Source organism: Rattus norvegicus, chromosome 4 (assembly GCF_036323735.1).
Source record: "Rattus norvegicus strain BN/NHsdMcwi chromosome 4, GRCr8, whole genome shotgun sequence".
NCBI lineage: Eukaryota > Metazoa > Chordata > Mammalia > Rodentia > Muridae > Rattus > Rattus norvegicus.
The window spans coordinates 165,387,944-165,401,147 of record NC_086022.1 but is presented as its reverse complement, the minus strand read 5'-3'; the positions used below and the strand labels follow the sequence as shown (position 1 = coordinate 165,401,147).

Genomic DNA, 13,204 nt, shown 5'->3' with positions numbered 1-13,204 from the left:
CTTCTCTGTTTTATTACTTGCTCATGTGAAGTTATGTACTTCCTATTTTATGGTGAACCTTGATCAAAGAAACAATACGGGAGTGTCAGTCAGTTCCATTCCTTCTGCTGTCCTATATCTTCAATGCTAATTGTGTCCCTTAACAGTTTACATTCTTCTATAAATTGAGAGCTCAACTATACAGAACTTAGAGGAAGCGGCTGCTCTTTTGCTTTACAGTTATGGGCATCCTCCTGACTCTGACATACAAACAAGCAAACAAAAACCAAAATCTTCCCACCCTGTGTTCAGTTTCTGTTAACAACCTTCTTCCTTTCATCGAGTGCACTGGTAGGTACCCCATTTCCTGTTTATACTTTGGTCACAGTAATGAACAAACAGTTCTTTGGTTCTTTCCCATGGTATTTTGTATGAATTTAGATGAGGTACGCAATGTAGAGAGAACAAAAAGTAGTATGCCCTGTGTATGTATTTAGCCTCATGTTAAAAACAGCACCTCCTCAGCAGAGATAAGAAAGCAATGGGGCTGGGGATTTAGCTCAGTGGTAGAGCGCTTACCTAGGAAGCGCAAGGCCCTGGGTTCGGTCCCCAGCTCCAAAAAAAAGAACCAAAAAAAAAAAAAAAAAAAAAAAAGAGAAAGCAATAAGGTCTTAGTGCCAATACGAATTCTTTGGGCAGTATGCCATAAACCTTTCAGAATTGACGGGGTGATGTGGGTTTTCTAGAGCAGCAATGGCTCAGGGATGTAGATGTGACAGCTTCTCACTTTTGCTCATATACCTTCCTTGTCCTGACCTTTAAACACCTGCACTTTGGGGTATTACAAGGTAGAAAATTTAACTGCTTTTGTGTCTTAGAGAAGCTTCTGGAGTCTAAAGGCTAGACACACACCATTACCCAGTCCCTACATCTCTGTTGTTTAAAAAAGTCTTTACTGAAACAGCTTGTTTCCAAGAATTCTCATCACAACCCATGAGCAAAACTCGAACAAGGAAAAGTTACCTAATCTCATACCTAAAAAAAATTAATTGTGAATTTGTTCATGCAAAGTCATAGACTATAAATTAAGTGGATGATAGATATTAGAGTTTCATAAAGGTGTATTATCTAAAATTCTATAGCTTCATGCATAAAATGACTTTTTTAATTATATTCTAAAGTATATCCCATGAAATTCATAAATTAACAGCAAAAAACACTATAAAACAATTAGGATGTTCAGCATCCATGGATTACCTATTTAGTTTATAGTGTATATAATTGATTGGGAGCAATATTTATAAAATGCAGAACTGCTTATTATTTATTAGAAAATATCTAACAAAAACATGGCATAAATTGGTGTAGTGGTATACTGCTATAATTCTAAGAGAAAAAAGAGTGAGAACAGAGGTCTATGAGTATGAGATTAGCCTGTGTACATAGTAAGATATAGCAAGTATATCAAAATAACAACAATAAAAAATCCAACAAAAAAAGCCTACAAGAACAAATTGTATTTCAGGAAAAGAGTACATAATGAGCATGCTCATTGTCTTAGATTTGATTTCCCATCACCATGAACATATCAGCAGTTAAATCATTCCATGTGGAATGACAATGTTCACAGTAAATTTCTATGTTTAAAAAGCTAGAAGAGTGTAAAGAAAGTCATTACCAGTGGAAACATGAGAGTTTTAATGGCACTCCTAATCTATACTTTAAGCTGCTATTAGCAAAATTCAAAATGAAGAAGTAACTTTAAAAGTAGTAGCATAAGACAAAACAGCCCATTTGAAATCTAGGCACAGAACAGCTTCAGTTCCTTTTTTCCTAATTGTTTTGCTAAGGACACTGGTTTTTCTTTCTCTGCAGTTTACATCTTCTCAGTCTTCGAATGTAAATTAAAGACATTTATTTTGCAGCATCTAGCACAGTAAGTTGCTTCTTTCCTTTGCTCTCAGAGTCAGCTTTCATTAAGCAATTTCCTCTTTTCGCTTTGGTCAAGAGGAGTGGCATAAAGGCATGAGGTTGAGTATCACTTGAGGAAAGTTAGTTTTGCCTTTCTTCTCGGAGCCTCTTGGGGATAGAGACGAAGAAAGGTCAACTCTTCCTCCAATTGGGAGATCAGTTCCCTTTAACAGAATCATTTCAGTATAGATACAGAGGTAACAATGCCTGCTTTTATTGTTTTTCTATCAAATGATCAAATGTTTAATTGAGAATTTCACATGACTTGACATGAAATGGAGATTGATGGGGAAGCCCTGTTCGTTGTGTTAGATCAGGTTAACTCTAGCAGCATGTGAAAACTGTTATTCTGCACTGGTTATTTTCTTTTACTGAATGCAGTGAATTTTGTTGTGTGCTAAGGAATTAGAGGTAGAGAGATCTATGGAGGACTTTACTCTTTAAATGCATCAAATGTTTATATTTTATCCATCTGAAAAACATCACAATAGGAATCAGGTAAGATAGATCAGTTTGTGAAGTTACTTGCTATATAACCCTGATCTAATACCTGCGTTTGATCCTTGGAACTCACATGTAGTTGGAGTGAGAGAACTAACTTTGTAAAGTTGTCTTCTGGACAGATGAACCTTGGTTCAATCAGCTCCACAATAATAAACAACAATTTTGAAAGAGAATTGTTTAATGAAATGATTATTTCTTAATCATAAATAAGAAATAAAGGTAGAAAACCTGGGAAAACTTTGCAAATTAAAAACAAGTGAAGAATGTTGTATTATGTGCAGCATGTTGTCTTTATTATCTGCTGGCTCACATCTCAGTTATTAATGTAAGGTAAGGTCAGTTACCAATACTTACTATTTACTAGTACATTGATATCTATTATCAGATTGTATTCTTCATGGGTATTATTTCATGTATTCTACATTGTAACAAAATTTATTTTCATTTAGCTTCCTCTTGCAATATCATACCATGTGTGAGTATATTACATGTGAGATGGGTGTGCACATGGAATGATTTGAAATTACAACTTAAAATTGTTTCCCCTTTACCTCTCTCTTTTGCTCCCACATCCCATTCAGTGATATCTCCTTTCTACTTTTCTTGTTCCTGCGGTTACTAAAGGCAGCATAGGATTTCTGAAGACTTTGAGCTAGGAGCCTCAGAGGAGACACAATATTTAGTTTTGTCTTTCAGGATCTGGATTATTACTCTCAGTAGAAACCTTTCTGGTTGAATTTTAAGCAGGTTCAAGCATAGAGAAGAATATGCAGATTGTGGCTAGATGGGGAAGATGTACATCTCAGTTAATTGAGAATTCAATCCAAAAGATATTTATATATCTTGTATTATGTGCAGTATTAACTTTCAAATATTATTTTGAACGTAGTGACTGAGAAACTGTAAGATCCATGGATCAATAAAAATACTGAAAGAACATTTACTATTCATGTGTTTATAGAAATGTGTAAATAATTTTAAAGCAACATTTTTATTTAATCCTAATGACTTGAGTCCCGTCTACTTGGACACTTTGTTTAAAAAAAATTTAATGATTTTCAGTGGAGCCTATTTTACCTAACATGTTTGTAGGCTAAATATTTAGAACCATTGCTGTGCCAATAGTATAATGAGTTAGTAAATTTTTAATTCTTTATATATTTCTTAACAAAATTTGTTGGGGCCATTAGAAATAAACTAATTTAACAGAAATCTGCAAATAGTTATCACCTGTAATGGAAATAAGGGTCATTCCATGTCATGGTGTTTGGATCATTAAGTAAATCAATCAGACCCTACCCTTTCTTAGTCCTCTGTACCACCAGATCTAGGTACTTTCCTAAAATGTGTATTTCAACATTTTTTCTAGAAATCATTGAAGGCCCAACTTTAACTGAAAACAAACTTCATACATCACTCCAAAAATGAGTGAACAGGAGGTGTCTTACTCAAATGTGAGATTTCAAAAATGTTCAGATTTGCAGAACCAAGTGAGACCTGAGGAGACCCAAAGGGCCAGAGCAGCTGGCCACAGAGGTAAGATATTTTAGTGTCTAAAATCAATTGCTTTTATGCATTTTAAACCTTCAACAGTTTAAAAATCCCTTACTGTATTCTATTGAAAACTATCATGCTCCACTTTATCTGGGGTTGGTTTGCACAAGACTAGAAGGGAATTGGGAGTATTTTGGAGGATAATTAAGTACAAAATTGTTTAAAACAAAATTTAAAAAATAAATAATCAAGTTTTAAAACTAAAAAAGGAAGAATGACAAACTACTTCTACTCTTTAGCTTTTAGTCAGTTACTGAATAAATCAGATGAGGAGAGTACCACAATGGGAAAATGTAGGGAAAGAAATCTTGAGCATCAAGAAGTGAGAAAAAGAGTGAAATTTGCATGTTTCAGTCCTTCTTAGAAGGGGGAACAAAATACACACAGGAGGAAATAAAGCGAAAAAGAGTGAAGCAGAGCCCAAAGGAAAGGACATTGAGTGATTACACTACATGGGAAAAAATCCCATATGCAACTACCAAACCCAGTCAATATTGCTGATGCCATGAAGAGCTTGTTGAGAGGAGCTTGATGTGGATGTTTCCTACAGGGCCTGCCAGAGCCTTAATGATGGAGATAAGGCTGTTTGCAGCTAATCATCAAACTGAGCATGGGGACCCCAATGGAGGAAGTAGAGAAAGGACTGAAGGAGTTGAATGGGTTTGTAACCCCATAGGAAAAACAACAATATCAACCACCTCAGATCTTCCAGGGACTAAAACACAAACCAAGAGTACACAGGGAGAGACCCATGGCTTTAGCTGTATATGTAGGAGAGGCTGGAATTGTCTGGCATCAAGAGGAGTAGAAGCCCTTGGTACTGTGAAGGCACATTTCTCCAGAGTAATGCAATGGCCAGGGTGATGAGGTTGGAATGGGTGGTTGGGAGGAAAAGTATCCACATAGAATGGGAATGTGGAATGAGAGAGAGGGAACCTGGAAAGAGGATAACATCTGAAATGAAAATACATAAAATCGCCAATAAAAATTAAAATTAAAAAAGATGTGATAAACCATATGGACATTTTTGGTTTTTCATTTGGTCAGGTAAAGAAAAATACTGAAAAATTTAAAACTAACAAGCCAGAGTCTGATAAAAGACTACTTTGTAGAGAAACAGAATCCTACAGAAATGAACCTTATGCATTATAAATAATAGTTTCATCCTCTAGGAAAGTGTTTTAATTGTTATAAATATCCCCAACATCTAATGTAACAGGCACCAACAGTTGTCCATCAGAGGATGAAGTCTCCAAACGGAAATAAAATTGCAGATGAAGGAAGAGGGGATGAGAGGATTAGGGGGTGTGGGAATAATTACACCCTATTATGAGTTCCTGAAAATGTCAAAGAATCATGGATTAATAAAATGAAGAAGTATCACTTTTTCTTTTCTTCTCTATTTCTTTTTTAGTTGTTGTATACATACTGTCATGGCTGTGTTCCAAGCCGAGATCGTAGAAGCATAAGTTTCAGATTCCAAATACCTTAGATACTGAAGAATATTTAGTATTATATAGAGCAAAATCAAACTTACATGGAAAAAGAAATAGTTCAAGTATAGGCCCTTTCCAGGATTTATGCAGATCAATTCCATACTGGCTGTGGTTCTGTAACAGTTCTCAAGAACATCCATCCATCTTTCATTCCTCTCCATCTTCAGTTATCTTTCTTGGTGGATCCTATGGTCTAGTTTGTTATCTTGTACTTGCAATGTACCTATGCCACCAATGCCATCTCTTGAATGCACTTTTGGTTCTACAGAAATGGGTGAGGACACATGCCTGTCATCCAACTACTTCTAGTCTGAGATCAGACTATTCACAATACAAGGCTAAAGCAGAAATGAGTTCAGAATTTTGTGAAACTTCACACATGAAGGATTTCTTCATTGGCAGTATTTTAGGTAGCATTCTACAATTTTCAGGGCACTTTTCACTCTGTACCATCAACTTGTACATAATTTCCCCATGTTTCTCTGCTATACAAAATTTTATTAGTATTGAGATGTGCTGTTTTCATGGTGTTGTTTTTCTTGTTTTGTTTTGTTGACTTTAGAGAGGTCAGTCCCCTGGCAGCTCATTGTGGTAGCTCTTGTAATCCTCTGTTCCCTTCGGCTGGTAGCTGTTGTAATGTTCGTGACAAACAGTGAGTAATTGAGATACATATTATTTGAACTTCTACCTAAAACATAGTTTTGGAAAGGGATGATGCAGTTAAATACTCTGTCCATTATGTAGCCTATAATTAGGAAATAAATCAGAACTTATGGACTTTAATAACTTTTCCTTATACTCTGCAGTGTTCTGTCCTTATTCATACTAATCTGTTAGCTCTGGGGCTCTTAGGAATTGCCCTGCTCTTTCTCACTCATGGTAATGTTCCTTTTGACGACTTGGTGGAAGTGTACATTCTGAGTTCAGGGGATTGTTAATATTACATAAAAGTATTGTAAGATACAGCTTTGCAAAGAACTTATGGCATTCTTTTCCTTTTTCTTTAATGCATATTGAGGTCATGGTTAAGTAAAAAGACTTCATCTGTACAGAGACAGTAAGTTTAAAGTTTATTGCATTCCTTCACATTTACAGAAAAAATAACATCCAGGCTGTGCTAAAACATAAGGTTATATGATGATATTTTGTATTCCATATGATCTAATAACAGTTGTCCCACATCCTAATAGTTTTTTAAATTCAAATTTTCATGGTGGGTTAAGAATTAGTAGAATATTTTACTTAGATATTTATTTGTGACTAATGTAGTTTTTCAGTATACTCATGAAAAACATGAACTGCATGAGACTCTAAGCCACAAGTATAATTGCACATCCATGCCGAATGACATTGACTTAAAGGAAGAAATGCTAAGAAATATGTTTATAAATTGTAGTCGAGGCAATGATCTTCTGCTATCACTAAAGAGAGAACAGACAAGATGGTACCGTGAAACTAAGACTGTTATACCTTCCTTTCAGCACACAGGTATGTACCAGGGGAAGACCAGGAATACAGAAGTGCATTATCATATATTGTTTCTTTCATGGAAGCTTTGAGGTCTAACCTTCAGCTTGAGATGCTGGTGATGCCATGGTTAATCATTTGAGGGGTTCTTATTTCATGTAGGCACTGGCAACTCAGAAATCTTTGTTTGAGTTAGCATAGTCTTAGTTTCTACAAGTCAGAGTATCATTGAAACTTCTACTGCCCCCTGGGCAAGGAATTACCAGTTATCAACATGATCATGAGAACAGACTATCAACATCAAAACCTCCCTTGTATGTCTTTCATTTCTCTCAAGGTAAGAGAATTTAACAATGACATGGCACAATGCTAAGTTCACAGTACAGAGTGGACCAGTGTGGACACAATGCATTATAGCAGATCTAGAATTCTTTCATCACTTTAACTGGCTCTGAACAACACGTGCTCATTTCCTGCCCTCCTGTTCCTGGTATCTTTTTTTTTTTGTTTTTTTTTTTGTTTTTTTTTTTTTTTCGGAGCTGGGGACCGAACCCAGGGCCTTGCGCTTGCTAGGCAAGTGCTCTACCGCTGAGCTAAATCCGCAACCCCCCTGGTATCTTATAAGCTTAAGTTTCATAGAACTGGGCTGATTTAAAAACCTAATCTGGTTAGAAACATAAGTTATGGTCCTAGACCATAGTGTGTTTCTCCTTATTCACCATCTTCAAGTTCAACCATGTTTGTCACATAGGCCAGCATCTCTCTCTTGGGTTTGATGTGAGACATGACATCATTGTGTAGTCCAGGTTGACTTGGAACTCAAAGTGTATCCAATGTTGGCCTGGAAGTCATTACTTAACCTAGGATGACCCCAAGCTAATAGTTATCTTCGTGTGTCTCTCTCTTTGGAGTACTCAGGTTATAGGCATGTTATCATGACCAGCCAATTCATTTCTCTTGAAAGGATTAATAGTATTCTTTTCTCTACTGACTCATACATGATTGACACAGGAAATGGTTCTATATCTCTAGTGTTATCAACAATGTTGCATTGCTCTTGAATGTGCAGGGTTCTCTGGGCATTATAGAATCTCATTTTCTGAAACCTGGGAGATTTTACCCCATCCCCTCTTTCTTTCTTTCAACACAACATTAATTAATATTGTGTTCTGATAACACAATACCAGAAAACAACGAATTTAACCATTTAACTTCACTTTCACAGGCAAAAATGTTGAAATATACTGGTTCTGCTATGGTATAAAATGTTATTATTTCATCCTGGACAAAAAAACCTGGATCAGATGTCAACAAGCCTGCCAGAAATCCAGATTATCCCTTCTGAAGATAGATGATGAGGATGAGCTGGTACTGTAGACACTTGCCCCTTTATTCTGTTCAATTTTGTCTCTAGCCCTGAATAATGAGATATTAAATCCATATTTTATATGTATATTATTTTTCTGTAATATGAACAAAACTTTGAGACAAATGTCCGTTACCGGAGACTCATTACTACAGATACACTTGTGTCTTTCAGTCTACTCCCTTTCTCAGGAGCCTATAAGAGAGTCCCTTAGAAAGCATGCCTTTTCCTGATTAAGTTTAAAACTTTGGTACAGCACATCCTCTGGCTGAGAGTTATTTTTCTTCATAGAGTTCTAAATAAACTCCCCCTGTCTAATGTTTGCTCTAATGTGAGACTTCCTGAGATGAGAAATCAGATGACAACAGGGAAAGTAACTAACCTCTCTGCCTGCCTATAATATGAGACAATATGAAAAATGTGTAATAAAGTGGTTGACCAGTTAGGTCCATGGTGATTTTCAATGAGACTGTCCCTATCATTACTGAACAGTATTCTTATGCTTTATAATTCCCATATCTGACATTTCCTGTTTTAATCATTACTAATGAAATCTCATTGAAGACTATATTTTTCTAGAGAAATAGTGGCAGATTCACCATGAAAACATTGTTATTTATAACACAGTATTATATTTATATATCAATTTAATACATGTTCAAATAACAACATAAAAGTATGTTTAATTACAAATAATAGAGTAAGTATCCATTTGAAACACTTAACTGTAAACATTTATTTAAAATTTTTATTATTTTTCGGTAGTAATAGTAATACTAGTAGTAGTAGTAGTAGTAGTAGTAGTAGTAGTAGTAGTAGTAGTAGTAGTAGTAGTGTAGCTACAGCAGCAGCAGCAGCAGCAGGAGAGGAGCAGGAGCAGGAGCAAAAATATTTTGCCCCCCTTGTTTTTTCAAACCCTGGCACATCAAGACAGCATGTTGGGCAGCAGGCTGTGAAAGGTACCCTGATTTCTGTTTGAGATAGATCAAATCCTTGGAAAGCCTAAATGGAACAGCAGGCAAATTCCCAGTCTCCCAGATCAAGGCCTCACTAGCTGCAGTCCCCCACTGACCCCTATAGAGAGATTTGAGATAGACCACTCACATAGGGCAATGCTCCAAGCCCCTACTCCATAGGTAAGGACATGACCACAGGTCACATAGGTTCAAGACAGATCAGTCAAAGAAATAGTCAAGTCCCTGAATATGTAGACGAGGTCTTCCAAAACTCACATGAGAATCCAATAGGAAGTACCTGCTGTCACACACTGACCCATCCAAAAATTGTATTTAAGAATCATGTTAAGGAATAAAAGTGTGCAGGAATTATTCTATTGTTTGAGAGCTTCTGTCATAAGAGCTGTAACAATGCCTCTTGGGAAGAGATCTGCTCTCCCAAAATTGCCACCAAAGCCCTCCTGTATCCTTCTTGAGCTAGTCAGTCCCCTCCTGACTCAGCCTGACCTGAGCAACCAAAGTGGCAGCATCAAAAAGGAGAAGGACTGGCAGAGGGGGTGATGAAAGCTGTTCCCTCCCCCAACCTGAGTTCTCTCCCTTCTTGGTCCAAACCCATGAACACAGCCAGGCAATAGATCTCTGTGAGGAGCCCCAGGCACCAATAGCCCCTCAACTCCATGAGGCTAGGTGCATCCTCTTCCACTGAGGCCAGACAAGGCAGCTCAGTTATATGCAGGCAACAACTTTTGTCTGCTGCAATTGTTCAGATACCAAAAGAAGATAAATCTGCATATATGCTGGGAAGCCAAGGTCCAGCCCTACATAGGTACTTTGTTTAGTGGTCTGTCTCTGAGATCCCCAAGGGTCCAGGTTAGTGTTACTCTTGGTCTTCATGTGGAGCTCTTATCCACTTAAGAGATCACAATCCATCCTCCTAGTCTTCCATAAGAGTCCCCACGCTCCATCCAAGGTTTGGCTTGGGGTTACTGTGCATGTATGACTAAGCTGATTGGTATAGGCTCACAGAGGTCAGCATCCTAGACTCCTGTCTGCAAGCATAACTGAGTATCATTAATAGGGTCATGGATTGATGCTTTTCCACAGGATGGGTCTCAATTTGAGCCAGTTATTTGTTGCCCTCTCCCTCAGTCTTACTCCATTTACAAATCCTGTATTTCTTATAGACAGGGTGAGTTTGTTTCAAAAGTTTTGTCAGTTTATTGATATTGCTATTGGTCCCCAGGGATTCTTTCCTGGCGACAGGAGGCTGTCTCACCAGTCTACATAAGTTTCTCAGCTAAGGACACCCCTACTGATTATTGTGTGCCTCTCTTATCACTGGTCACCACATTCCAGAAGATGTTCCCTACCGACTTCCTCAGCAGTTGCAGAATTCCACTGATTCTCATGACCATCAGGCCATACTCCCATGCTTCCCCACACATGAAACTGCAATTCCACTCCCCTCATGAACCCCTCTCCTGCTCAGTTCCCTGTCTCCATTTGCCTTCCATAACCATTCCAATCTCCCTTCCAAGTGAGACCCAAGAATTCTTGCTTGTGCCCCTCTTTCTGTCCAGACTACTTGGGTCTGTGGTATGTAGCACAAAAATTCTCTTCTTTATGACTAATATCCACTCATAAGTTGAAACATACCAAAACTGTCTTTGTGGGACTTGGCAACCTCAGGATGATATTCTCAAGTTCCATCCATTTGTCGGTATAACAGGTGTCTTTGTAATTCATAGATGAATACTATTCCATCGTGCAGATATTCCAAATACTTTTTTCAATTCTTCAATTGAGGGACATCTAAGAAGATTTTAGTTTCTGGATATTATGAATAAAACTGCTATGAACATAATTGAGCAAGTGTCTTTGTGAAATGATTGAGCACTTTTTGGGTATATGTCTAGGAGTGGTATGGCTTGTTCTTGAATTAGAACTATTACCACTTTTCTGGTAAACCTCCAAATTTATTTCTAAAGACATTGTGCAAGTTCCCACTCCCTCCAATACTGGAGGAGTGTTCCCCTTACTCCATAACCTTCTTAGCCTATGCTATCACTTGAGTTTTAATATTACCCATGCCTACTGGTGTAAGGTGAGGTCTCAGAGTTGTTCTGAATTGCATTTCTCTGGTTGCTGAAGACATTGAACATACATTTATGTGCTTCATGACGATTCAAGATTCCTACATTAAGAATTTTCTATTTAGCTCAGGCAGAGATAAAGCACTGGAAGAAATTGATAAATCAGTCCAAAAAATGCTAAATCAAAAAAATAGCATTAAATCTGCCTTCAATAGGAACATTGTGACTTCTAGTCCATTCATGGCTGCTTAGTGAGACTTGGTCTAAGAAACATACTCAGACAGCATGCCATGATCTTAATATCTCAAGACACTTGAAAGTTTTATTTTAAATGACTTACAGAACTGACTTAGTTTTGATTTAAATGTGCTATTGTAGGAAGTCCTATCCAGAATGAACATGGTGGGACTGATGAATGAGAGAACAGGACAGCACAGAATGATACTGGAATGGTGGGAAATTTTCTTGTTTGTTCTTTCATCAAATCTACAGAAAATTCATCGTAGGGTGTGTTATTTCTTTTACAGAAGTTCCTTCAGCTCCAGGTTCTTTCAGACCAGTACTGGATTGGATTGTCATACAATAAAGCAAAAGAGGAATGGTCATGGATTGATAATGGCCAATCTGAATTGTGAGTTTCTAAACTCTTAAGACTAACAGTGGTGTGGGAACTGGGAGGTTTGTGTGCAGAGGCTTTTTTTTTCTCATTTCTCATGCCTTTCCTCATTTTCTATGAGCTCATAGTCAAGGACAAGTTGCATAAGGAAGTCTCTGAGAAAGTGTTACAGAGGCAAGTTGTATGTTCCTGAAACTGACCAAAAGTGGCTTAAAACTGCATACATCTCAGGACTGTTTCTTGTAACATAAGAAAGGCAGGCACTACAATGTCAACAACATAAATGGTGTGGAGTGACCAAATGATCATGACATATGAATTTAACCTGAGTCATTCAGACGTTCATGTGACATTTCTTTTTGTTTTCAGCTTATATAAATATTGGTCATATATAAACACAGGGTCATGTTTATATAAACATACATATGTAGCCCAGCCATCCATTTAAGCTCTTTTGAAAATCCCAAGGTGTTTGCTTATTTATAATCTGCTAGAAAACTCTTCCAAGATTATCTTTATTAGTAATATGCATTTTTATTGAGTATCATAAAACATCAAATAATATATGAGCATACAAAACCCTAACCTCCTCAAAACTCAAACAGGAATCATACTAATTCATGTCTTCAAGTTAACTGTCTAGAGGTTCATCGTTGTATGCAATCTATTGGAACAAGTAACACACAGTACCCAAACACTCCATAAAGAATTATCTTTCTCTTTTCCTGCAGCTTTCACCTAAGAATAGTGATTTCTTAAGAAGATATAAATTTAAAGATATATCATCTTGTTAAGAATCCTGAAATACATAGAGCTTTCTGCCTCGTCTGGTTCTTATATTTTATTCTATGTCCTGTTCTGTGCCCTCTCCAGAAATTTGCTGTTGTTATACAGGCAAGGAATTTGATGCAGATATCTCCTTTAGGACTCAGCACATATACACTTCTCCTATGCACTGTGACAAATTCTACCACTCTACATGTACGATAGCCCACTTTGTAAAGAAGGTTCTCTGCCTTAGAGAAGCATTTCAACTTTATGAGTTCTCGTTTGTTGACTGTTCATCTTATAGCATGAGTCATTGATATTGTTTTCAGGAAAATTTGCACTCTTTCCATGTGTTTCAGGATCTTGTCTACTTTCTCTTCTAGTAGACTTAGCATATCTCTTTTTATGTAGAAGACCTTGATGTACTTGGACTT

At 37.1% G+C, this 13,204-nt stretch overlaps 1 protein-coding gene across 7 annotated transcripts in view; it reads left to right on the top strand.

Moving 5' to 3' along the window:
* Ly49si2 (immunoreceptor Ly49si2) overlaps positions 1–13,204 on the top strand; it is a 52,500-nt gene that overhangs the window by 9,444 nt on the left and 29,852 nt on the right. For 2 of the 7 annotated variants that reach the window (XR_010065685.1, XM_063286444.1), the window contains exons 1-6: positions 1,932–2,147; positions 3,824–3,990; positions 6,067–6,156; positions 6,774–6,992; positions 8,197–8,339; positions 11,914–12,017. Coding sequence is in view for 6 of the 7 variants with exons in the window: in XM_063286444.1 (XP_063142514.1) it covers positions 3,879–3,990; positions 6,067–6,156; positions 6,774–6,992; positions 8,197–8,339; positions 11,914–12,017 (668 nt within the window). In the remaining variant the exon portion in view is untranslated. Of the gene's footprint in view, positions 1–1,466; positions 2,148–3,823; positions 3,991–6,066; positions 6,157–6,773; positions 6,993–8,196; positions 8,340–11,041; positions 11,893–11,913; positions 12,018–13,204 lie in introns of those variants that run through there. The other 5 variants (XM_017592759.3, XM_008763406.4, XM_063286445.1 and 2 more) reach the window with 5 other exon arrangements.